General features: G+C 34.6%; 1 protein-coding gene across 1 annotated transcript in view; it reads left to right on the top strand.

Annotated features, from left to right (window-relative positions):
• The window catches only part of ASPM (assembly factor for spindle microtubules), a 67,210-nt gene extending 44,609 nt beyond the window's left edge, over positions 1 to 22,601 (top strand). Inside the window, exons 18-27 of the mRNA XM_044672806.1 lie at positions 1,453 to 5,439; positions 12,201 to 12,367; positions 14,673 to 14,832; positions 15,993 to 16,202; positions 17,218 to 17,409; positions 18,208 to 18,400; positions 19,479 to 19,633; positions 20,364 to 20,540; positions 22,163 to 22,332; positions 22,419 to 22,601. Coding sequence (XP_044528741.1) covers positions 1,453 to 5,439; positions 12,201 to 12,367; positions 14,673 to 14,832; positions 15,993 to 16,202; positions 17,218 to 17,409; positions 18,208 to 18,400; positions 19,479 to 19,633; positions 20,364 to 20,540; positions 22,163 to 22,332; positions 22,419 to 22,521 — 5,514 coding nt within the window. The 3' untranslated portion in view covers positions 22,522 to 22,601. The remainder of the gene's footprint in view (positions 1 to 1,452; positions 5,440 to 12,200; positions 12,368 to 14,672; positions 14,833 to 15,992; positions 16,203 to 17,217; positions 17,410 to 18,207; positions 18,401 to 19,478; positions 19,634 to 20,363; positions 20,541 to 22,162; positions 22,333 to 22,418) is intronic.
• The last annotated feature ends 5,161 nt before the right edge of the window (positions 22,602 to 27,762 follow it).

Raw genomic sequence — 27,762 nt, 5'->3', positions numbered from 1 at the left:
CTGGTCTGTGGCCCATAGGTTCTGAATTATTAATTTAGAATAAGGAAAGTAATAGAATCATAGACCTCTAGAGATGAGACAGGCCTACCTCTTGATTTTGAAAATGAGGAAACTAGGATTGAAGTCTTAAAATTTCTCTTGCCCATTTTAAATCTGGGTTAGGTTGGAATGTGAAAAGTTTCCATTAAAATCTTAAGGTATCCTGGGATATTTGATATTTGATTAAGATAATACCACTGAAAACTGTGACTTCAGGGCAAAGAACTAATTTTATCTCATATTAATGATCAATTTTCAAATCCTTAGATTAGCAGAGAGAAATTCCAGAGCAGACTTGCACAAAAGCTTCTTGGGTCAGTTCATGTTGGCTCATTAAGACTACCTTAGAATTTCCCAAAGTCAATATTTAAAAGGAAAATAACATGAATGAAAACATTTTATCTTTATGATAGTATTTATTACAAATTATACTTGATTTTGGCTTTCTGCTTCACATATAAGACTGGGGTGAAAGTGATAGCTAGAAAAGGTTTTATTTTAGTTTTTTTTGCAAGCCTTGTTATTGACTTTAGAATTCATCTGAAAGGCAAATGGTGAGATATACATATTGATTCTTACTAATTTGATTTTGAAATAGAAACTTTTATAGTCTTGAGCAGGAATTAAGGGAAGAAGTTTAGTTCTTAGAGTCAACAGTTTAGACTGTATGCTAATGATAGAATACTTATTTCCAAAAGAATTTGAAAAAAAAGCATCCTACTATGACGGTATAGCACATCCACATATGGTGAGCTGTTGTTGAAAATTGACTGTTTTTGCATTTCTATTTGTATCCTACACAACTCTCATGATGATTGGTATGAATGAAAGAAAAGCATTTATTTGTGCCAAGCAGTGTCCTAAGGACTAGAAATAAACATTCAAACAAGGAAGGACAGACCCTGCCCTCAATGAGCTTATAGTTTAATAGTAGAAAACAGTACATTTAGTGGAGATGAAGCCAAGGAGGAATGTTTTGGACCTGGGAATTCAGAGAGCTGATGATTGGCATAATAGTTCAATTAACAGACATCTCAGTTATAGGAATAATGGTATCAATTATAAATTATAAATAATTATTGGAACATAGTAGGAAGTATTTATAGATTATTTGCTTAAAAATACATTTATAAAAGGATTCATAATCATTGTTCCAAAATAGCCATGTCTAGTTATCACATTTTACTTTATGACATTATACATAAAATAAATTTACTTTTTCATATAGTTTTAAAGATAGATATGGTATAAAGAATCTACTGATAATTTACATGGTCATTATTACATTTCTACATAGGTTAGAGGGATAATGTCTTTGCTTATTTGCATCATTGCTTTAAAACTTGCCTTTCAGAAAGTTGGAAGTAATAAAAATGAAAATATGGTACATATTTACTTTATTTTCTTTTTTAGGCTTTCTGGAGAAGATATTCCATTAGAAAAAGGTTTCTGAAATTAAAGCATTATACCACCATTCTTCAAGCTAGAATAAGAATGCTGGCAGCTATTTCTGCTTTTAGACAACATCGTTGGGCAGCTGTTACTATACAAAGGCATTGGCGAGCTTATTTGAGAAGAAAAGAAGACCAACAAAAATATAAAGTCCTTAAATGTTCATCATTGATAATTCAGTCTGCTTTCAGAAGATGGAAAAGACATAAAATAGAGCTGCAAACCAAAGCGATCATAGTACTGCAAAGAACTTTTAGAAAATGGAAAGTCAGGAAACTAGCTAGGGAGGAAAAGGCAGCTATTATCATTCAAACGTGGTATCGAATGCAGAAACAAAAGAAGAAATATGCACACCTCAGACTGTCTATAATTGTCATTCAGAGCACATTCAGATGCTTAAAGGTCAAAAAGTTATATGCTAAAAAGAAGAAATCCATACTGACCATCCAGAAGTATTATAGAGCTTATCAGAAAGGAAGGACTGAAAGAACACACTATTTACAAAAGCGCAAAGCAGTTATACAACTTCAGGCAGCTTTCAGGGGAATGAAAGCTCGAAATTTGTGTAGAGAAATAAGAGCCGTTTGTGTTATTCAGTCACATTATCGTGCTTACATCTTGAAAAAAAAGTTTCTAAGAATGAAACATGCCATAATAATATTGCAGGCTTTTATCAAGATGAAACAGGGACGTAAAAAATATTTAACTTTAAGAAAATCTGCACTCTGTATCCAGCGGTGGTACCGTTCCAGAAGATACGCTACACAATATAGAGATGAATATCAGCTATTACGGGAATCTTGCATTAAATTACAAGCTGTTGTGAGAGGACATCTGGTTCGCAAACAGTTACGCTCACAGAGAAAAGCTGTTACTTTGCTGCAGTCTTACTTCAGAATGAGAAAAGAGCAACAACACTATCTTCGAATTTATAGAGCTACAGTTTGTATTCAAAATCATTACCGGGCATACAAAGTACAAATCTTTGAGAGACAAAAGTTCTTGGAAATAAAAAAGGCAGTTGTCTGCTTGCAAGCAGGTTATAGAGGTTATAAAACTCGTAAAATGTTCAAGCAAATATCTACTGCTGCTCTTAAAATTCAAACTGCTTTTAGAGGTCACAACAAGAGATTAAAATATCAAGCTGTACTTCAATCTTCTATCAAGATACAACGATGGTATAGAGCACATAAGACTGGTTATGAAATAAGAATGAATTTCTTAAAAATAAGAGCAGCTGTGATTTTTCTTCAATCAGTTTATCGCGGTTGGAAAGTTCGGAAGTGTCTTCAAAGGGAATACAATGCTGCAGTCATCATTCAATGTGCTTTTAGAAGGGTCAATGCTCAGAGGAAATTTAGATTGATGAGAAATGCTGCACTGACTATCCAACAATATTTTAGAGCAAAAATTTTAGAAAAGAGGCAGCACAAAGAATATGACCTTTATCATGCTGTATTGAGGCTTCAAGCAGCTTGGAGGGGAAGAGTAGTCAGAAGACAAATTAAAAGACAAAACCAATCTGCTGTCATCATACAGTCATACTTTAGAATGTATATCCATCAAAAGAAATGGAAAATTGTGAAAACAGCTGTTCTTCAGATCCAAAGGTATTACAAGGCCTACAAGAGCAGAAAGCAGAAGAATTCTCTAAATTTAAAAAGAAAAATGGCTACAATTATTTTACAATCTGCCTATCGTGGAATGAGAGTAAGGAAACAAATGAAAGAACTTCACAAAGCAGCCACAACTATTCAGGCTAAATATAAGTCTTATAGTTCAAGAAAGAAATATTTAGCCCTTCGAGATGCAGCTGTCACAATACAGAGATGGTATCGAGCTCTTGTCAAAGCAAACCATCAGCACTGGGAATACCTCATTTTAAGGAATTCAGCTATTAAAATGCAAGCTGTTTACAGGGGTGTACGAGTAAGAAGACAAATTCAACACATGAACAAGGCAGCCACTTATATTAAAGCAGTGTTTAAAATGCATCGGTTAAAAGCAAAATATAGAACCATGAGAAAGGCAGCTATTGTGATTCAGGTGAGATACCGAGCATATTGTCAAGGTAAAGTACAACGCAAAAATTACTTGATAATTCTACAGTCTACCATTATTCTTCAAGCAGCTTTTAGAGGCACAAGAGTACGCCAAAAATTAAAAAAGATGAAAGTTGCAGCAACAGTTATACAGTCATACTATCGGAAGTACACACAACAAAAGCATTTGGATGAGTTATGCAAGTCAACTAAACTTTCACAGCAGCAGCATTGTACTATCAAGGAAAGAAACATATCTCTTTGTAAATACAGTATTTTGGGACATTCAGTAGTTTGCATTCAGGCACCATTTCGGGGTATGAAAACAAGGCAACACTTGAAAGTAATACACTTAGCAGCAACCCTCATTCAGAGGAGGTTTAGGGCTTCAATGATACGAAAAAGATACCTTTCTCTCAAGAGGGCAACAATTTTTATTCAGCGAAAGTATCGAGCAACAGTTTGTGCCAAGCGTGAATTTCAACAATATTTGTGTTTACGTAAGGCGGTTATTGTTCTTCAGTCACATTATAGACGATTTATAGTAAAAAAAAAGATGCAAGAAATGCACCAAGCTGCCACTATTATCCAAATTGCATTTAGAAGGCACAGAGCATACGTTTCATATCAAGCCATGAAACATACTTCCATTGTAAACCGGCAGCATTCCTATGTACACAGGGAACAAAAACTAGAGATGGGAGATTATCTAAAGCAACAAAATTCTGTTATGGTTATCCAGACTGCATATAGAAGAATGAAAGATTATCAGCTTTTACAGAAAAAACACAACGTAGGAGTCATAATACAAAGCTCTTATAGAATGTATAAACAATATTCTTACAATCAAGATATACAGTGGGCTTCTAAAGTAATACAAAGGAGATACAGAGCATATAAAGAGAGAAAAAAAGCCCTTCAGCATTCTTTCATCATGAAGAAGGAAACAGCTTGCAATCAGGCAGCTTTGGGGACCACAGTGACTAGTAACGAAAGACAGGAAAATCAAACTCCTTTTGGTATCCAAAATAATTTTAAAGTACACCATAGCAGTCTTTCCTTTAGGGCAGCAACAGTTCTTCAGAGGAGATACAGACCATCCATTATGACACATGTACCCACTAAAGGACTTACTTATATACAACCTTCTTACAAGGGCATCAAACTACAAAGGAATTATCTACGTATGCATCAGGCTGCTACCCTAATTCAGGCCACCTTCCGAATGTACAAGGCCAGAGTTGCCTATCAAAATATGAGAAATGGAGCTGTTGTCATACAGACTTATTATAGGTTATATTCTGAAACAAAAATTGAACGAAATATATTTTTAACTACACAAAGATCTATTCTGACTATTCAGGCTGCTTTCAGAGGTATGAAAGCTCGACAGGAATATAAAAACATGTTAGAGAGAGAGATGGCGGCAATTATTATACAGTCAGCATTTCATCATTATAGAACAAAGATTAAATTTAAAGGGTCTCGGAGTGCCTCAGCTGTGTTTCAGGACAGACAAACAAATCCTCAGAGGAGAGCTGAAAGGACAACTGATGCTTTTCATAAAATGATTGCCAGAAAATTAGTAAAGCAAGATGATGATAGCCAAAGAATTCAGGCTTTATTTTGGATGGCCATGTATCGGGGAGAATTTGTCCAGCAAAGAAGATCTGCTGTCATACTACAGGCTTATTTGAGGAAGTGGCAAGCCAGAAGGCAGTCTATATTGTGTAGAAAATCAGCATTGACTTTGCAAAATCATTATAGAACATATTTGTTTGTAGAATACCAAAGGAAAATTTATTTACGAACCCAGAACAGCATTATAAGAATTCAAGCTAGTGTGAAAGGATTTATTCAATGGCAAAAGTTTCAGAAAATTAAGAACAGCACCATAAAAATCCAGGTATTTATAAATGGTAGTTCAGAAAATAGCATTTTTTTTTCTGTGCTAGGGTTTTATTTGTTTCATCAGAAATCTAGAGATAATTCATTCCATCCTTGTATCTCTTTCAACAGCTTAATATGTTTTGTGAATGGTTGTGAATTTGTGAATGGCTGGAAATGTCTTCTCTTTTAAAGACAGAGTTCTAACTAATTTACTTAGTTATACCACATTCTTATGGGTCAAACAGGACTGTTACCACTCCTTTAAAATTTTATCTTTTAGTTCACTAGACTTCTTCCTCCTGAAAGGCAGATAATATGGTGGATAGAGAGCTATCCTTTAAATTAGGAAGACCTATGTTTATTTCTTGCCTCTAACATTGACTTTGTGACTCAAAATGTCATTTGATTCTCTGTGCAACTTTCTAAGGCTTTTAGGATTCAGAGAAAGTGTCCACATGCATTTGTTGAAAGAGCTTCCTCATATGGAACTTTCCTTAACTGGTAGAATTACAGGTCCAGTCCCTATTCTTATTTCCCTATTCACTTAAACCAATCAAATATATAAATCTTTTACTTATTTTCTTCATGGCAGTGTGAGCCGCTGGTATTCAATTGAACCTCCTATTTAAAGTAAATTCATATTACTTTAATTTTGCTGTGAAATTTAACTTCCTTTAAAAACCATTAAAGTAGAACCATAGGATTTAAAGGTAGGAATTTAACCAGATGATGTTCAAGGTCACTTTATAGATGATGACCATGACCCAGAGAGGTAAATCACTTATTCAAGGTCATATAGATAGTTAAGTAAAAGTTAAGATTTGTAACTAAATTTTTTAGAGTTAAAATGCTCTGTTCTTTCTCTACCACAAAGTAGAAATTGGGATGATTGTTAGGTATATTTAGGGTTTCGATAATTCCTTTAGTAAACAACTAAGATATGCTAATGTTAATAGCATTAAATTAGAAATCAGGAGACAGGTTTTTAGAAACTTTTGTGCAATGGGCATTTATTATGCACCTCCCAGGCTCTGTGCTAAGCACTTGCCATGCAAAGAAAGTCAAAAGATAGTCATTTTTTTGGTTTGTTTTTGTTTTTTAATAAAATCCTTACCTTCCCTCTTAGCTTCAATACTGTGTATTCTCTCCAAGGCAGAAGAGTGGTAAGGGCTAGGCAGTGGGAGTCAAGTGACTTGCTCAGGGTCACATAGCTAGGAAGTGTCTGAGCCAGATTTGAACCTAGGACCTCCTGTCTCTAGGCCTGGCTCTCAATTCACTGAGCCACCCAGCTGCCCCCAGAAGTCGTTTTTTTCTGCCAGGGAAGTCTAGAGAGAAAGATAAAGAGACAGCTAGGTGGCTAAGTGGTTAGAGAGTCAGACCTGGAGACAGGAGGTCCCTTCTAATATGTGATCCCAGAGAAGTCACTTAACCACAATTGCCTAAACCTTACCGCTCTTCTCTTCCACCTTGGAACCAATCCTTAGTATCTATTTTAAGACAGAAGGTGAAGTTGTGTTTTTTTTTTTTTTTTTTAATGGTGGTGTTGAGTCAGCTAGTGTTTCCAGATGTAAGGAATAGCCAGTTAAAATGTGTGGAGTTGAGAGATGGGACTGTTGTGGACAAGGAACAGTTAGGAGGCTAGTGTCTGCGTCATGGATTATATGAAAGAATAAGGTATAAAGAAACTAGAATAGTCACTTAACTGTGGCGGAGATGGGAGGAGAGGTCATATCCCCACCCCACTTCTCTTCCTCATTGAACAAATAAGAAAAAAACAACCTTTACAAATAGTTATAGTCTAGACTCACTAGTCAAATCTATATTGACCAAGACCAAAATTACTTCTATGTCAAGGAGATGGGTATGCTTTATCTTCTTTCCTCTAATATGAGAGTTTATCATTGCATTCATCAGAATTCTAAAATCTTTCAAAGTTGTTTTCTTTTTAATCTTATCTTTATATAAAATTCTTCTCATTTTATTCTGCATCAGTTCCTAGGAAGTTTTCCCAGATTCCTCTGAAATTTTTCATTTAATCGTTTCTTATGTCTCAATATTACATTATAGTTATATGTTATTAGTTGTTTAGCTATTCTTTAACAAGTGGATACCACCTTAATTTCCATTTTTGCCTTCTTTGAAAAGAGTTTCTCCAATTGTTTTTGTACACATGGGCCATTTTTTCCTTCACAGAGATCCTTTCCAGTTCTAAATATGAGCCTGTGTTCCAAATTAACTCAAGTTATATTTCAATTTTCAATTTTACCAAACCTTTGTTTAAGTACAGCAGCTCTATTTTGGCATATTGGATTAGGTCTTATTAGATCTCTTATACTTAAAAGTGTTTTCAGTCTACAAATTACTTCTCTCCCCATATTTAATCAAAACTACCATTCTCACAATATAGATTTTCCCAGCCAAATGTTAGGAAGAAAGTAGTCATAGAATCACACATTACAGCTAGAGGGCAATTGTGTCTAAGGCAATTTTATCCCCTTCCTTTATTTATGAGAAAATGGAGACCCAGAGAGGCTTGTCCCAAGGTTACACAAGTTATTGAAAGCTGAGCAACAGGTGTTAGTATTTGGGGTAAAATAACTACAAGCTAGGTTTCCTGACTCGAGTCCAATCCTCTTTTATGATAACATACTGACTTCTAATTACTATCACTTCTCATTCATTTATATTAGACCAGCAATGATTGGTAACTCATTGACCCTTCTAAATGTACACTTTTCTTATTCTAAATAAATATCTGATCAGATGACATTTTTAATGGAAAGATATTTGGACTGGAATTGTAATAGGTTTGCATGCCCTCCTTGAGAATAATTCAAGTGCATTATCAAAGGTTTTTTGTTTGTGATTTAAATGAAAGCATAAATCAGGAGTAAAGGATGTCAACCAACACCTGGATAACAGAAAAAGTAGGTGGGCTATTCATGTGACAAGAGAGAGGAATGGTTTATAAAAAGCTGGAATTATCCTCTTAATGTCAGGAAAAAGTGAGGAAGGCTTTTAGCTCATTGGATTGAATATTACTCCTCCGATTTCTCTTTCCCTCTAACCCTCATAAATTTTTGGGTGAACATGAGCAAGTAGGCACATATGGTTTGTGATCTTCAGCACTAAAGTGAATTCCCAAACTGACATAATCTCACATCTATTTAAATATAGATCAGGGGTCGGCAACGTATGGCCCTCAAGCCATATCTAGCTCTTTTGAGGGCCAGATATGGCTCTTTCTGCATGAGCCATAAAGTCCATTTTTTTCAGGCACTGTTATAGGAGTGCGCACTGTGAGCGCTGTACGGCTCTCACGAAATTACATTTTAAAAAATGTGGCGTTTATGGCTCTCATGGCCAAAAAGGTTGCCGACCCCTGATATAGATGATTGAATGTTGACAGAATTTGCAGGTGTCATAAAGCTGGGAGGAATAGCTAATATAGAACTATAGAATCTGCATGTAAAACTTTCTTCAGGTTTTAAGGGTTAAATTAAGGAATTTGACAAAGTGAAGAGAGCAATTCAATAGAAACTTTGTTTAATTAGAGAAAGAAGTACAGATAGATAGAAAAGAGGAAAGAGAGATTATTAATCTTATACCTTGTAAATATACCTAAAATTCCTAATACTACCTAAAATATCCTAAACCTATCTCTTTTTTCTCAGGACAGGCACTACAGGCCTATCTTAACCTACTCTCATCTATATATTATTCACTAACTACCTAACTCCATAAAATAATGGACAGCCACCACTCACTCACTCCTTCAATCAGTTTTCTAAAGCAGCCCAACTGTCAGTAACCAGCTGTCAGTAGCCCCTTACCTCAGAGACAGAATTCCTGCTCTCTAGAGATCCCAGAGGCAAAAGACTCCCCAACTGTCGTTGCTGCTTCCTTTATCCCCTCACTGTCCAACTTAGCTCCCTAAATTTCTGTCAGAGTGCCGGCTACTTCCTCTTCTCAGTCCTGGTCTCCCTGGTAGAAGAATCTTTAGCTTTGGCTCACCGATTCCTGTCAGTTCTGATCTACTTAGAAACCCTGCTCTCTAGCCTCTTAAGGAGACAGAGGGAGAGATTAAGAAAATCCCTTTAACAACATTAGAGTAATAGTCTTAATGTTTGTGTTTTTGAAAAATAAAACATCAAATTTTAAGTTTCAGGTAGGTGGTGATGCATATCTATATAACAGTTTATCTGAAACATACCTTGCATTTTGATAGAATGCAAATTCAAAAGTCAACAGTATCTTCTGACAGCCAAAAAAATCTAACGTAATTTTAGGTTGCATTAATAGAAATAATTTCAACAGCTTTAGACTAAGCTAGATAACATTGATAAAAACTATAGATAGAGCATTGGGCCTAAAATTAGGGAGACATGAGTTCAAATTCAGCTATATATTTACTAGCTGTGTAACCCTGAGCAAGTCACTTCACTTCTTCCTGCCTCAGTTTCCTCAGTGTAAAATGGGGATAATAATAGCCCTTACCACCTACGTTTATTGTGAGAGCCAAATAAAAAAAGTATTTTTAAAGTGCTTTGTACATAATTGACTCTTAATAAATGCTTGTCTCGGTTCCCAAACCATATCTCTGAAGATATAAATTATTTTTCCCCATCAAAAAATAATCCTCATCTCTATTTCTTTTGAGGGCACCATCATTTTTCCACTCACCAGGGTTTGAATCATCCTCAATTCTTCCATATTCCTTTTCCAGTCATTTACCACTTATTTATTCTATCACAGTATATGTCCCCTTCTCTCCACTCTCAAAACTGCCAACCTTTTGCTTGTACTATTGCAGTTATCTTCCTTATTTGTATCCCTGCATCTATTCTCTCCATCCTACACATCTCTACCAGATTGATCATCTTAATACACAGATTACACTGTTGTTTGCTCGCTTAAGATGCTTCAGTATTGGCTTTAGAATAAAGCACAGCCTCCTCTATTTGGCCTTTGAAGCCCTTCACTGTCTGGCTTCAGCCTACTTTTCTAGGCTCATACAATTTACCACTCTCCTTTACAAACTTTTATAGCCAAACTGGTCCTCATTGTTTTTCCCTCTACAACAGTCTAGTTCCTGTGCTACTCTCTCTTAGATCTTTTTTTTTTTTTACCTTCCGTCTTCGAGTCAATACTGTGTATTGGCTCCAAGGCAGAAGAGTGATAAGGGCTAAGCAATGGGGATTAAGTGACTTTCCCAGGGTCATTCAGCTGGGAAAGTGTCTGAGGCAAGATTTGAACCTAGAACCTCCCGTCTCTAGACCTGGCTCTCAATCCACTGAGCTACCCAGCTGCCCCTCTCTTAGATCCTTTTAAGGACCACTTCAGTGCCATCTCCTACATACCATGTCTGTCCTTATCTCTACCTCCCCAGCTCCAGTTATTAGTGCTTTCCCCCCATTGTTTACTTTGTATTGATTTGGAGGCAGCTGGTAGGAAAGTGGATAGCGCTCTAGACTTGGAGTCAGGAAGACCTGAGTTTAAATCCTGTCTCAGACACTTAGTTGCTATATGATACTGGATAAGTCACTTAACCTCAGTCACAGTTTCTCTGATAAAATGGGGACAAAAACAGCATACCTCATAGGTTTGTTGTGAAAATGAAAGGAATGTCTGAATGTGAAAAGGGCTCTGAAAACCTTAAAGCACTATATATTAGCTATTATCATTATACTGTGAAGTAGTTTATAGTTACTTATCTCTGCATGTTTTATTCTCTCACTAGAATGTACATTTCTTAAAGCAATGAGTATTTAGTTTATTCTTTTTTTGTTTCCTTAATATCTAGCACACAGTAAGTATGTAATAAATACTTATTGAATCAGATTGAGTAGTAGAATGGAGGAAGGGAGAGAACAAGCATTTATTAAACTACTTTGTGCCAGGCTCTTTACTATTTGATCCTGATAGCCATTTTGGAAAGTAGAGGAAATGAAATTATTACCCCCATTTTGATTGATATACTGATGTAGATAGGTGAAGTGACTTGCCCAAGGTCATACAATTAGTAAAGTATCTCAGAGTATGTGCACTCAAGTCATCTGAATTCCAGGCTCAGTGCTTTCTCCCTGGTGCCACCTATCGGCTCTCATCAGAAGAAGGAAATAGCCCTCTAGGAACTTGTGTGGCCTTATAGCCAGAGTGCTGGCTTTGAGAGCAGAGGAGCTGAGTTCAGATTCTGCCTCCCAATTTTAATCTCTCTGTCACTGACTCCAGCAGTCTATACAAAGTTCTGTAAATGTGGTCATCATTTCTTAACCCAACATGTGTTTGGAACATTGCCTTGAGTTTTGGACATCGTATTTAGGAAGGATAGTGGCAAATTTAAGAACAGAAACCATGATAGAAGTGCACAGAAGACCACATCAATTGAAGAAGCTAGAAATGCTTAGTTTGTAGTTTGTGTTCATGGTGAATAACTGTCCCGGGGAATACCTTTTCTGCTGATTTCAGAAAGCAAAAACACAAACAGTGGATAAAAGTTGCAGAAGCCAATTTCAGTTTGACAAAGAAATTTCCTCCTGAAGTGGGTATCCAAGAGTAGAACAGGCTGCTGCAAGAGGTACTGGATCTTCTCTGTTGCAAGTAGCCTTTAGGGCCAGGATGACATTCCACTTCAAAGTGGGAATAGGTGACCTAAAGTTTGTGTATATAAATAAATACAGATGATTTATTTGCTTTATTGTCATCTGTGCATTATACTATTTTCTCTATGTAATGAATTGAAAATTTGATCACATATGTGTTCGTTCTTTTTAATAGGCTACATGGAGAAGATATAAAGCCAGACAATTTTTGTGTAAAATGAGAGCTGCCCAAAAAATCCAAGCCTCTTTTAGATGCTACAAAATTCGCAAAGACTACCTAGCTATGAAAAAAGCTGTTTGTATTATTCAACATGTTCTCTATACTAAATTACAAAGAACCTGGTAAAGTATCATTACACAGTCATGTGTGAGGATGTATGTCTGTTTGTATGAGAATAATGAAGATAACTGATCTTCTTTTGTCCTATTTTATACTGATTGTTGCTTATACTCATTCCATAGTTCAGCTTTTATATGCCAGAATTTTCTTTATTCCAAAAATAAAATCTGATCAGTTCTTTTTTAATTATAAAAATGTTCTACAAAATTCATCAAACACTATCAAAGTACATTCTGTGTTCAGAGACTTGAAGATATTTGACTAGAAGGATTGGGGGAATGCATAGAGAAGGCTTCATCAGGAGATTGCACTTGAGTTAGGATATAAGAGAAGGGCAGGATTTCAGTAGACAAAGATCAGTGGTCTCTTCTGTTAGCTTATAAACTCTTTGAGGGCAAGGACTATCTTTTACCTCCTTTTGTAGACCCTCATTTTGCATAGTGCCTGGCACATAGATAAGTGTTTACAAATGTTTATTGATTGATTAAATGTCTTTCTCTCTCCCTTTCTTTTGTCTTTCTTCTGTCTCACTCTTCTCCCTCTTTCCTCCTATGGATTTAATGATTATCTTTATGAACATGCATTATAGATTTGTGTCTATCAATCTCATCTCTCTCTACACTCCACTCAACTTTTCTAGTACCTGTGCTAATTCTTGAATTATACTTGGTGCTGTCCTTATAGAATCCTTTTTTCGCCTTTAAGATACAGCTTAAAGTTCTTCTAAAACTACTTTGCATTTATTCTCCACATTTATTCTTTATGTACTATAAACTTCTTGCAAGCAGAGAATGTTTCTTTCTTTGTATGTGTATCCCTAGTGTCTGAAAAATATTAGGTGCTTGATAAATGACTGTTAATTGATTAAGAAAGCTTCCTAAAATTCCTAAATTAGCATGTCCATTAAACTTCTTCCTCTATTACCCTAAATAATTTGTCTACTCTTTTAAAAGAAAGCTTTTATTTAATTAAATAACTATTTATTTATTAAGTGCCTACTATGTGCCAGGCACTGTGCCAAGATAAGCTCAGTGATAAATGAACAATAAACATTAGGTATGCTCTTTTTAAAAAATGAAAAAATATTTGACATGTACAAACATCTTTTGATTCAAAAGTCAAATTTGAAATACATGTGTATGTATGTGTGTTTCTTCATACTTTGTAGATTAAATCAGCCTCAAGATACTAGCTGTTATTTGGCTGCCATCCTAAAATATTATTTTGTCTATTCTTCTCACTCTGTGATGCCCCCTTACTTAAAGCATCTCAAAAGATAATGAAGCCTCCAATTTCCAAAAGGCTTTACAGAAAGAAATTCTTTATACCCAAGTTTATTTCTTTTTTGCACATAACTTTATTTCTTGTTTACTATGTTGGTTAACACTTGAGGGACTGATTTGCTTGAAGTTTCAACTGTCATTTCTACAAAAATCATTTTATTGTATACATTTCTAGCTCTGATTTCTCAACTTCTTTCTAATCCCTATTGTATATATTCATTGGACCTCCTGATAGTACTTATAACTTTAATATCAAACTCATGTCCTCTTTTCTGAACTAATGGCCTTTCGCCATTTGCCTCTTATTATAAATAATGCCAACATATCTATAATTTCAAAATTATCCTTGACTTTACTTTCTAGACTCATAAAAGCATATTTTTTCTTTTGAAATATTTCCTACATCTTGGATCTTTTCTTCCTAATTTCTTAGGCCCTTGCTTTGTCTAACCTTTTTATTGGATTCCTGATTTGGATGACTTCAGCAGTTTCTTTGGTGATCACCCTACCTGTCAGTCTAATCTATCCATAGCTCCCCAAATATTATTTCTCATATGCTGTTTTTTATCAGATTGTTAACATCAAAAACCTATAATGTTCTTTACCTGAAGTTCTCTTTTGTTTTCTCTTTCTCTGGTTCAATGAATCATCATTCCCTGTCTGGTTCAAGATTTATCTTCTGTAAAAATGTCCCCTTATTAGCCTTTCCCAAACTGTTGTTACTTTGATCCACATTCATCTCAGCACTATTATATAACTTAGGCACCATATTAGTTTTAATTTTCCTTTATTCTCTGGTTCTTTCTGTGTATTTGTCTAGACCACTCAACTCCATTCTAAGTTCCTTGAGAGATCATATTTTCTTAGTTTTAAATCCTCTATAGTCATATTGTGTTGCCCATATAACAGGTCCTCATTAGTAAATACTAACCAAATGACTGAATGAAATGCTAACCAAATGATTGAATGAATTAAATCAATTTGAGGAGAGGAGAAGTTTGGCAATCACTCTGGCTTATTTTAGGTTTTTGAACCTGAGATTTTCAACAATTATTCTTCAGAGAAAGTGGAGAGCTACTATTGCTGCAAAGAAAGCTCGTGAGCACTTCTTACTCATGAGGGAAGCTACAATCAAAATTCAGTCAGTTTACAGAGGACGTTGTGTTAGAAATCAGATAGTAAAAGTACGTATTCAAGTTGTGTCTAAAATTTTTATACACAGAACCATCATGTATGTAAATGTAGTCTTGAGAGACATACATTATAAACAGGTATAATTGTGTATACATACAGTGGTGCCTATGTTAAGAAACTATATATACCAAAATTCAGAAATCACTCACTAGAACCTAAGCTTGAAGTTATTTCTCAAGTCAGTCAATATTTGTTTTAGAAGAACAAATAATGTATCTAAATTAGATGCAATTATAAGGGACTCAAGTAAAATAACATTAGAAAACATAAAAAAAAATCATTCCACAATCAGTGATTTGATTATTTCATAATCAAATTATTTGTTTTTTAGACTTTAAAATGATAGTCTTACAAGGATGGTAACTTCCTAAAGTGATTTCATTATGTTATTCCTAACACTTTTGTGATTTTTCGAGAAGGTATTCATGTAATGTTCACTTTAAATAACTATATTTTTGAAAAATTTAAACATTGTAGAAGAAATTGATATGATTTCTGGATTTTATCTGTGCTGCCATATATGATCAGGAAGAATCTGAGATGTTGGAAAATTGTACAGTTGCACAACATACTTTGAACAGAAATTAGCTTCTTTTAGCTCATTGATTCCCAAAGTGGATGCTACTGCCTCCTGGTGGGTGCTGCAGTGATCTTGGGGGGGATGGTGATGGCCACATTTTTTTTTTTGTATTACATTCTATTCTGAGTTCAATAAATAGTTTCATAATTTCCAGGGGTGCTAAGTAATATTTTTGCTAGAAAGGGGGCAGTAGGCCAAGAAAGTTTGGGAACTACTGTTTTAGCTGTTGATAGACCTCTCTAATCAGACTAATCTAATCTCTAAGTCATTAGCAACCTTATTCAATATTTCTCATTTATTGTAAATTCACTCCTGCTTTTCTCTCAAACCCTATCCATTATATTAGTATAAAGATGTTGAGAGAAGGAATAATTGAAATACTTGGTCACCCTGAGATTCAATTGTCATAAAGTACCAATTCTGAACTAGTCTTAGTCTTGAACTAGAGACATGGTTGAAAGCAAAAGTATCATTTTATTTGTATTTTTAATTTTAATAACTTATTTAGCTTGAAAATCTTCAAGTTAATACTGAAATCTACCTACTAATGTAATTACTTGCCTAATGTAGAGTCATAAAGCAGCCTGTTTGATCCAGGCAATTTATCGAGGCTATAAAAGAAGACAGAATTTTCTTCAGCTGAAAGCTTCCTCTGTGATCATTCAAAGACATTTTCAAGCTAGGAAGGCTGGAATATGTGAAAGGATAAAATACTTAAAAATGAAAAAAGCCATCATCATGTTACAAGCTCTTGTTCGTGGTTGGTTAGTGAGGAAGAAGGTAAGAATTTTAAGATACAATATCTCACTGTTATAATTTTTAGGAAATATTGAATTATTTAATATATCTCTACCTCTAATAAACATCAATTTCAATTCACTCACTTTTTAAGAAGCTACTTGCCTCTCAAACTTTTAAATCCTAGCTCTGCCTCTGACATCTCCCCTGCCATATCACCTGGCATAGTCTTCCACACAAAAGAAAAAAAGTCTCCTCTTATTGTTGCAGCAAATCTTAAAGTTATGAAAGGAAAATCAAGGAAATTGGTGCATGCCATTTATGTAGCTTGTTGATGACTGATCCCTATTTACAACAAACCACTCATTAGACTTCTGCCAATGTAGGCCCTATGACTTTGCCTTTATTCTTCATAAAAATAACTTTCTTGGGAACCCAGAAATACTGACTTTCAACTTGTAACAACACTTTCCTGGGAAAAGAATAACTATTTTTCGTTAGAAGCCATTTTCACTTCAGACTAAGGAGGAAAAAAATCATAGGAGCCTATAAGACTCCTACTACAAGGCAGCATATGTTATAATTAGAATATTGAACTGTTCTCCATAATAAATTCCAGGGCTTAAAAGACTGATACTATTCCCTTAGATTTCTGTGCATTCATATTAGAATTCTTAGAAGTGTTACTCTGTTACATGTGAGCATAATACCAGAAATATTTTATAACCAATATATTAAGATCTAAAATGTTAAAAATATAGTAATACTTTCTAGAGTTTGGAGGAGAGAGCCCAAAATAAAGGACATTTCTTTTCAGCTACAATATACTATTACCTCTCTTCTTAATTTAGAAAACATCTAAGCTGTATGTAACATTGAAGAGAGCTAGAAAGAATATCAGTTCATTTATATCTTAATTATCATGGAAAAAAGAAATTATATAATTTGTTTATTTTTTCTTTGAAAGTTAGTCAACATTTAAATATTTCCAAAGGCTAATACTGAGTAAAAATTACATACACACATTCAAAATTTTGTTTTTTATAATACAAAACAGAAATGCTTCAAAGCAAGAGTACAACAAAAGATACCTATTCAGAATTGTCACAATATCATAAAAGAACAGCAAGCAGCTCAAGAGTGTCGGATTCAGAGAAATAGAGCTGCAACAGTGATTCAAAGAGCAACACGTAATTTCCTCTTCCACAAACGAGAAGAAAAACTTAAAAACAGAATTTCTAAAATTCAGGTAATTACAGATTTTGTTGTTTTTTAGTTGAGGTATTTAAAATTTATTTATTGCCTCTAAAATTTTTAAAAATTTGCAACAAAATAAATGAAAGATTAAATAGTTTTGTGGAAAATGAATGTACTTTCATTCTTCTAAATAAATGGTTAGTAGTACTTAGGAAATTAAATGAGCACAAACTAAAAGCATTAGACATTCTTGAATTTTATTGTATTTTATTGTGTTGTATTTTATTTATTTTTGAGAGTGGGCTTCCCTTATCTTTTCAATCCTGAAAGTATGAGTATTTCTCAGATGCGTATTTTAACTATGGCTCAGACCAGGAGCTTTGACCTGCTCTGTTTCTGCTTGGGCCATGCCTTTTAAGGCAGCTTGTTGGTTCCCCAATCGCAGAGATTCACCATCTTAATTTCATATGTAGTGTAGTCATCTGCTTGGCACAGCCCATTTCAACTCAGAACTCCTGAGCTCAAAAGACCTGCTCCTCTAAGTCTTTTAGTAGTAAAGATTATGGACTTGTGCTTCCATGCCCAGAGACATTGGTGAATTTAAAATTCACAATGAGAGACCTATCCTTTAGAGTAATTGGACTTCTCCATTCCAACATACAAGATTATAAAAAGAATTTTTTTAGTAACTATTTTAATATTAACTATTAGCTGAATTGAGATTATTTCCAGATTTCCAGATTCTTGGTTTCCTTTTTGTGAGTATATTTCCAGATAAAAGCTTTTTAACTTCAGAATAACAATTTGAGAATATTAATCTCTTTCTCCTTCTCTCTCAAATTTCTTTAAGGCATTATGGAGAGGATATTCTTGGAGGAAGAAAAATGACTTTTCAGAAATTAAAGCCATCCGACTAAACCTGCAAGAAGTAAATAGGAAGAGCCGAGAAGAAAATAAATTGTATAAAAGAACAGCACTGGCAATTCATTACCTTTTAAAATACAAACATCTTTCATACATTCTTGAAGCCTTAAAGCATCTAGGTTAATTATCATTTTTGTGTTTGTATAACAAAAGTTCTCTCCTGTGGATGAGTAGGCATTTTCTCCTTTCAAGAAATGGCTGCAGAATTTCCAAGTTGGAAGCAATATAGTCTGACCCTTATCTTAAAAAAAGGGGTTCCCCTCCAGCGTCATGAATATCATCAATAATAGTTACAAAGCAGCCATTGTGCGCAGGGCCCTCTGCTAAGCCCTTTACAAATATCTCATTTGATCCACAAAAACTCGACTGGCAAATGGTCATGTAGCCTGTGCATGGAGGACTCCAGTAAGGAAGAGTCTACCACCTCTGACATGCCACATTTCCCTTCTATATAACTGATAGGTAGTTTTTCCTTAGATTAAAATAAAATTTGCTTTTTCACCCATGTTTTTTAGTTTTGTCCTCCATGGCTAAGCAGAACAATTCTAATCCCCTTTTTCCATATGACAGCTCTTCAGGTATGGGATGTCGGTGGTTATCATTTACCCCCATCTCTAGGTTAGACTCTTCTTTATTCCTTCAACTGGGCCTCTGGTGCCATGAACTTAAAGTTCTTGATATGAAATTCCCGGTTGCTTCTTTTTGGATACTTTTCATCTTAACATTAAAATGATGTCCAGGAATGAGCACAAATCTCTAGGTATTGCCTAACCAAGACTTAATACATATAGTACTATTACTCTTTTCCTACTCTAGTGAAACGTAAGATTGAATTAGGTGGAGTTTTTCTGACTTGTATGGTTTTCATGGTTTTCTCATTGACATCATAGTGTATTAAAATTCCTATATTTGTTTTGTTTTTTCTAAGCAAAATACTATCTAGCCATATCTGCCTCATCTTATCTAGCATCTGCCCCATTAAAATTGTTGTAAGAATCACATGAAATAGTATTTGTAAAGTCCTTAGTGTAGCGCCCAACACATTGTAGGTATATGCTTAATAATTGCTTGTTTCAGACCTTCTTTCTTGTGCTTACGAAGTTGATTCTTTTGAAACGAAAGTACTTTAAGTAATTTTTAGTGTGAATTTTTCTTGAATTCTAATTTAAACACAAATGTATTCTATTTCCTTTCTAGAGGTTGCTACCAGGTTGTCTCCTCTTTGTTGTGAAAACATGGCCCAGAGTGGAGCAATTGCTAAAATATTTGTTTTGATCCTAAGTTGTAACCGTAGCATCCCTTGTATGGAAGTCATTAAATATGCAGTGCAAGTTTTACTTAATGTTGCTAAGGTACTTTTATTTTACATTCTTTAGTGAAATGTTTCCAAGTTTAGTCAGCCTATTAATGAAATGTGCTTTTGTTTGAATTTTGGCATTTTGTTCATATCCCTTAAAAAATTTCACTGGATCTAAAATTTCATCACTAAATAACAAATTTTGATTAAGGTTATTAGAAAATACTTTCCTTATTTTTTGCTTTAAGTTTAAGAATCTCAAAACAAAGAGAATAGGTGTATTTTCTATTTTAGGGTAGGACTATATCTGTATATTGCTAAAGATAAGATGCTCATGTTTCATAAACAAACTTACCTGAATATACTACAAAGAGCCTAAAATAAAGTTGCTAACTCATAATACTACATGTGTTTTAAATATTATAAATATTTTTATTTTATTAGATATATATCAGATAGTTTTATAAAACTATCTCATGGAAAATTAGAAGAGTTTAGAAAAAGCAGCTTAAGTTAAAAAATATGTCATGGTCTTACAGATAATAACAAAAAATTTGTATTTTTTTAATTAAAGCTAACACTTCCTAAAGTGGTGTTCCTGTCCATAGGCAATATTGATTGGGGGGGGAGGGGAATTTCTCCCAAAACATACTAAATATTCTTTCCAGATTTTTGGCATTTTATTTTATTTTAGTCAGATGATTTTTTTTCCATTTTCTTGATTTAATGTAAATATTTCTGAAGTTGACTAATGTGACTCCTAATGTCTTTTATCTTTCTTCAAGTATGAAAAAACAGCTCCAGCCGTTTATGAGGCAGATAATTGCATAGATACATTATTGGAGCTTTTGCAGATGTATCGAGAAAAAGCTGGTGACAAAGTTGCAGACAAAGGTGGAAGTATTTTCACCAAGACCTGTTGTTTGTTGGCTATTTTGTTGAAGACCTCTAGGCGGGCTTCTGTAAGTCTTGTCTACTTATTCCACTAATATATGTTTTTGTAGTAGCCATACACCATTGGGAAATTCCCACAGTGAAGGTGGAGTTTGAATGGGCCATGCAAGAAATTTTGCTGAGGCAGTGATTACAAAAAATTGAGCTGAACACAAGGCAGAATAATGCCTCCAACTTTTCCCATTTTTGTCTTAATTACAAACCCTATTAGGAAAAGTAGTTACTGTTATGGTCTCATGGTGACAACAATGGAATACTTTATGGAAAATGTGTAGGAGTGGAGTTATATCTATCTTGGGTGGAAAGTGCCTGTGCAAAGACCGGAATTATCTTTGCCTATAAAAATAGGAATGCTTCCTCTCAATTCTCAATTCTAATCAGTACCTTACAGGACTAGGATAGAAATAATGACCTGGAGGGAAATTAAAAAACTATGTTCAAGGAATCTTTTACATTTCTCCTAGCAGTAACACAATTTATTTCTTGTATAAACATCTTGTATTTGCTGTACTTGCTGAGCTTCTTGTATTATGTAATGGATTGAGTATTCAAAATGGCATTTCTAAGGGTCAGAGAAGCCAGAATTTACAGTAATTTTTTTTTTCAGAAAATACCAAATTCTAATGATTAAAAATTAATACAACCACATTAATTATCATTCTGCTGCAGAGTTCCTTAGGATCTTAAACTTAACATGTTCATGTTTGTTTTTCCCCAAAATGAACCTTCCTTGTCCCATCTTTTCATAACTGTAATTTTTGACAAGGCACAACTACCAAGGTTTAAAACCTCAGAATTTTTCTCTTCACTATTCGTTTTATATACTCAATTGTTTGCCAAGTCTTGTCTATTATTCTATTTTATCTCAAAGTCAAATACTTTTTTCCATCCATGTGGCCACTACTCTACTTTTGATCCTTATCATTTGTCCATTGTCCATATATTTGCCAACCTGATACTCCTTAAACACATTCTCTGTCATCAGCTCAGAAACCTCCAGTGCCTCCCAAATTCCTTAAAATAAAAACTCTGTGGTTTGACATTGAAAGGCCTTTGCACTATGATGCCCGCCCACTTTTGTAAGCTTATTTCACATCAGATTTTTCATGTATTCTACATTTTAGCCAAAGACAATATAAAAGACTTCTTATACATAGTTTAAATTTTTCTTCAGTTTATTATTAGTCTTAAGGCTACTATCTAAAAAGGTTATTTCTGAAACACAGGTTAGACTCATTTTACCCTAAAGAGGGACAGTTCTGTCCTGGCTATCTGATTGGCTTAGGAGACCAAGGATGAAGTTACTCTTCCCTTGGTGCAACTTCCTGGTAGCCTCTGGCCTTACTGATCTGGCTTCATGGTTCCCTAAGGCCCGTGAATGTCGAATCAAAATCTTTCTAACTTGGAAGAATCCTGAAACCACTCAAGTCACCACACTAAACAGACATATATTCCATGTGGAAACAATAGCCCCATTCTTATTGAATATCCTTTATCTATATTGGCTAAGTAGACCTCCTTTCATTAGCTGTTGAATGACCTGTGAACAATCCTGTGAAAAGGGATGTAGGATTTATTATTTCATTTATTGCCATTTCTTTTTTAATATAAATTTTGTTGACTTTTTTAGGATATCCGAAGCAGACCTAAAGTTGTTAATCGCATTTGTAGTCTATATAAACTTACAGCACGTAAACATAAAATGTGTACTGAAAGAATGATTACTAAACAAAAGATGAATGCCACAAATGGAAACTTCTTTATTCCACCAACACCTGTAAGAACAAAAATAGTTTCAAGGTAAGAATTTAAAACTTCATCTGAATTTTTCTTACCTATGATGTTATTTTTTTTTTTTGTTAATACTGATTCTCATTTCCCCACAGACTGAAGCCAGATTGGGTTTTAAGAAAAGATAATATGCAAGAAATTGTGAATCCTCTGCAAGCTATTCAGATGGTGATGGATACACTTGGTATTCCTTACTAATCAATCTGTTAAAAAAAAGTTTTTCTAAATGTACAATAAGAACTGAAAGCTTTTTAGCTTTTTTCTGTATATGTCATTTAAAAATCTGGCCTTTATATTAAAATTAGAAAAATGTATGTATGTGTGTACTATAGCTGAAAACCATGAATTATTTTACTTCATTTGATGTAATATTTTAAAGAGAATGTAATGTCAAATTACTATTACACAGTAATAAATCATAGGCTTTAATTCTATAAATAGCATGATATATTTTGCCTCTTCAATTACAGTACTTGGGTGAACTTAACAGTTCCTTTGGAATGTGGATAAGATAAAGTATATTCTCTATTTCATTGTAAATTATAGTCATTTTCTAAATCTAGTTAGTGTTGTAAGTGAAGAAAGAGCAATAATAACGATCTCTCTGGATGTATACATTCCAAACACTTCTCTAATCTATAGTTCACTTGAATGTGAATGCCAAAGAACGTTTATTGCTTGCTAATAGTTTCCCAAACTGAGGTCCTACCATTCAGCAGTTTTGGATATGTGTCATTAAGCAACCTCCACTATATCCACTTTTTTATCTTTCCTAGCAGAGCTTCTGGATTCTTCTGATCAATAAGAAAGCCATCAGACAAAGACAGTAAAAATCTTTTAGGTTGCCCATTAAGTTCCCTAAAACTTTTTTTGATGTATACAAATTCTCATGACTATTTCCACTTTCCTACAACTCCATCAATATTTATTATTTTCTTTGTTTAAACTACATGATGGATGTGATATTCCAATCTCAAAGAGTTGCTTAATTTGCATTTCTTTTTTTACTAGTCATTTGGAACATTTTTCAATTGTTGATGGCTTGAATCTCTTCCTTTGAAAACTGCCTGTTCGCATCCTTTCACCATTTTTATTGGGAAATGCATTTTATTTTTGTACATTTTAATCACTTCCTTATATATCTGGGAAATGAAACCCTTTATCAAGGAAACTTAACTTTAAAGATTTTTTCCAGTTAACTATTTCTCTTTTACTCTTAAGCTTTTTTTGGGGGGGTGGTCCAAAAACTTAATTATGTATGACCAAAAATGATCTCCTTAATCTTGTGTAATTCTCTCTGCCCTTTCTTTAATCCTAAACTCTTATCCAAATATCTGAAAGGCCATTTCTTATTTGATTCTCTATTTTGTTCATGATGTAAGCTTTTATACTAGGTCCTATATCATTTGGTGCTATTATTTGATATATGGTCTTAGCCGAAACCTAATATCTGCCAGACAACTATCTAGTTTTTAATGGCAGTGTTTGACACCTAGTGAGGCTTCGCTTAGTATTTGGGATATTTGGGTTTGTGAAACGTGAGGCTACTAGATTAACTTGTCTAAATCATTTGCCAATCTATTCCACTGATCAGTCTATTTCTTAACCAGTGACAGATCGTTTGGATGGTTATTACTTTGTAGTATAATTTGAGATCTGGTATAAATATATTACCTTGCATTGATGAATTTTATTATTATTTTTTCTAGCATTGAAAAGTAATCCCTTGATAGTTTGACTGACGTGGAACTAAATAAATTATTTTAGGTAGTACAGCCTTTCTTATTATGTTGTCTCTATCTCCCCATAAGCAATTCATTTTTTTCCCCATTTATTAGGACTATCGATTTCTTTTTCTTTTCTTTTCTTTTTCTTTTTAAAATTTTTTTAAACCCTTACCTTCCATCTTGGAATCAATACTGTGTATTGGCTCCAAAGCAGAAGAATGGTAAGGGTGGGCAATGGGGGTCAAGTGACTTGCTCAGGGTCACACAGCTGGGAAGTGTCTGAGGCCAGACTTGAACCTAGGACCTCCTGTCTCTAGGCCTGGCTTTCAATCCACTGAGCTACCCAGCTGCCCCCATGGACTATTCTATAAAGAATATTCTGTAATTGGTAGTCATGTAGTTTCTGTGTGTCTTGATTGTTACCTTCCAAGTATTTTATGTTTTCTGTATTTATTCTAAATGAATAGCCAACATTTGATGAAGAAGAATATTTATGCTAAATATCCTAAAGTGTTTGGCATGATCTGTTTTAAAATATGATTTTTACCAATTATCTAATACTATCAATATTTCAAAAGGAAACAATTACAAGCTTTGTAATAAGGAAAAGATAAGGAGGAAAGTGTGTAAGTTTTCAGAAGGCAGAGGCATGGGCAGCAGAGTACAAGGTTCTGGAATTCTGCAGGGGAGAGTTAAGCTGTTTCTAAGAGACAGGTGGACCTTGAGCTGGGTCTTTCTCTCTGGGGTTTTGACCTGGAAGAGACTGGCTATTTCCCTGTGGCTTTTTTCTACCTTATCTTTCCCATCCTACCAGCTACTCTGTTATCCACCTTCCCTCTTGCCTGGTTGATATCTGCTGAGTTCCTGTAGTGATCCTGAGACATCTGGCATCTGATTGTGAGAACAGACCTAGATCCTTTTGGATCTTGGACCTTCTTTGGGTTCTGTCAGGCTTATACAAACCCTTTCCTTAAAATTAGCAAAGTGGGGTTTAGTGTTAGTTTATCCAAGAAGAGAAATTGGGATTTTAAATAGTGAGGAGAGGAGTAGAGTAGGAAATCACTTTGAAGAAATCTCTGTGAAGAGATATTTCGATCTGGAGTTTTATGTAGTTGCCATTAGATAAGGATTATCCAAATTTACCTTCTAACCTTTCCCTTGTTAAATAAACCAACTTTTATTTAATATCTTAGTGTTCTGTGTGAGTCATCTCAGTGTCTTGCTCTGTCTGTGCTGGGGTTGGGTGACCTTCCCAAAACAGTTTAATCTTCTGTCACTGGCCCTAATTAAACATCTAATCCCAACCCCCAAACCCATCAACATTTCAGTTTGAAGAAGCTAGAGGGTTTAAACCTGGCTTAGTTTTGGGCAAGGCAGAATCCTTGATTTTTCAAGCCTGAGTGTCAGTGGTTCTCACAGGCAGTTGAGAGAAAACTGACAACCTATAGAACTTTCTTGGAGCTGTCAGTCAAGTTAATACCTATGTACTGAAGGCAGCTATCCAGTGCTAAAATCCAGCATTTCTCTTGCATAGACTGCTGTCAATCAAACCAGCTGCTGTCCAGTGCTGAAAATAAGTCAAATCTTTGGTAGAGGCTTGTTTTTTTTCAAAGTGGTGGCTAATTTCTCAGAACCATTCTTGTGTGCTATATTATTTCCCCATTATTTGTGTATAACTGTTACAGTGTTACGGGGAATAATGGAAACCATGTATGCTGGTGTAATGCTCATACTGTTTGCTTATGACTATAATCCCTGACTTTTGTTACACATTATTGGGCTGTGAAGTGTTGAAACCATTAATGAGATTGTCTATGCAGCATGTGTTTAGATGGGTTTTACAATTGTTTGGAAGTTTTGTTGAATTTTTATTGTTACTCTATTTAAAATCAATAGTACTTTTTCTGTGTTGTTCAGGGACTCAGAAATGAAATAAATGATTGTTTTGCTGCAACAGAAAAGTGATAATATTGGAGAGATATTATACAATGCTTAATGGACAAGGTATTGAAAATGGTCAACATTCTAGATTAGAAAGGGAAACTGAGGCTTTGGATAAAACACCTGCTTTATTGTTTCCTTTGAGGGAATTGCCTATTATGACTCCAGATAGGGGGATTATTCATCTATGGTCTCATAAGAACTTTTCATCCATGGAACTAGATAGTGATGGGCAAACTATTCCCTGCGGGCCAGATCCAGGCTATAGTTTTCCCATCTCTACATCTGGATGTGGGGACGTAATGATTAGGGAATTGCTTAAGGCAGTGATGGGCAAACTACGGCCTGGATCTGGCCCATGTGGCATAGTTTGCCCATCACTGAACTAGACTCAATAAAAAAAGAGAACCCTAGATATTATGACAAACCCTATAAAGTCATCTGGGAGTTTAAGAGAGTTATAAAAGTGTTTGATCTGGACTTTGCTGACTTTTTTCTTCTCATGGAAGAGATATTAATAAGAAGGGAGAGGGAGGTTAATGATATTGGATGTAATGAGAATAATGTAAATGAATCTGTAAATAATATAATTAAACAAATGGAAATGTAATTAATGTTAATGAATGTGAAGAAAATAATTGTGATGTAAAAATAGTTGAAAATTCTAATGATTGTGTAATAATGGAAAATAATGGAGAATGTAAGATGGATAAGGAAAATGTGATTGTAAATGTGAACAATGGAAGTAAGGTAGAGGTTAAGGCAGTGATTCCCAAAGTGGGTGCCACCGCCCCCTGGTGGGTGCTGTAGAGATGATTGGAACCAAGCTCTCCCTGGGGAGGCTGCACTCATCTGGAGAACTAAAGAATGGAAGGAACTTGGTAGTGTAAACAGAGGCTGTAAAGTAGGAATGAAGAAGATTGCTGGCTTTTAGGAAGATCTAGTCTTTGCTCCAGAAGTCACTTGGTCCAGGGCCTGAGGCTGGTAAAAGTGAATTCTCTAATATCAAGAAAATTTTCAGTTTCAACTTTCAGATACAAGTTCACCATCACAGGGAATAGAGTGAGAAAGTGACAGAGGAATAAAAGGGAAAAAGAAAACATAAAAGAACTCAAGGTAAATAGAACTAGGCAATGGGGGATTAAATGACCTGTCCAAGGTCACATTACTAAGAAGTATCTGAAGCCCTCATGCCCAGGCTCCACTGAGCCACATAGATGCCCTAGAAATAGAAAAGTACAAATCCTAGAGAACAGGCAGAAAAAAAATGAGGGGAAAATAACCACAAGACATCTAAATGACTATAAACATCTCTAAACAGAAGACAATAAATTTAGTCAACAGCCAATGAAATGAGTCTTCTTTAATTCCCAGGACAACATGGAAGTACAGCAGAATGTTACTGAATAGTTCCAGGGAATGAGTCTTGAAAGGAGAAGAGAACAAATGGCAGAATTTACAACCTTTCCAGTAGAAATAGGTAGCAGAATAGAAGAATTTGAATCCACAGTGGTGAATCTGTCAAAGAAGAGAGAACAAGTGAGTGGGAATATACATATTGTGGAGTTAAGGACAATTTGGAAGAGAAGCAAATCAATAACAAAATGTGTGATTTCTATACGAGCAAAAAACATTGATCTTGAAGACAGGCTTTGTAAAAATAACTTAGGGATCATGGATCTCCCAGATGAATACAAGTCAAAAATCTGAATACCATGAAAATAATAATACAAAATAAATAATATAAGAAAATGATAAACAGTACAAGAAA

The sequence above is a fragment of the Gracilinanus agilis genome, chromosome 4 (assembly GCF_016433145.1).
Source record: "Gracilinanus agilis isolate LMUSP501 chromosome 4, AgileGrace, whole genome shotgun sequence".
In the NCBI taxonomy this organism is placed as follows: domain Eukaryota; kingdom Metazoa; phylum Chordata; class Mammalia; order Didelphimorphia; family Didelphidae; genus Gracilinanus; species Gracilinanus agilis.
Note: the sequence above shows the minus strand (reverse complement) of the source record. Positions and strands in the feature narration are given on the sequence as shown.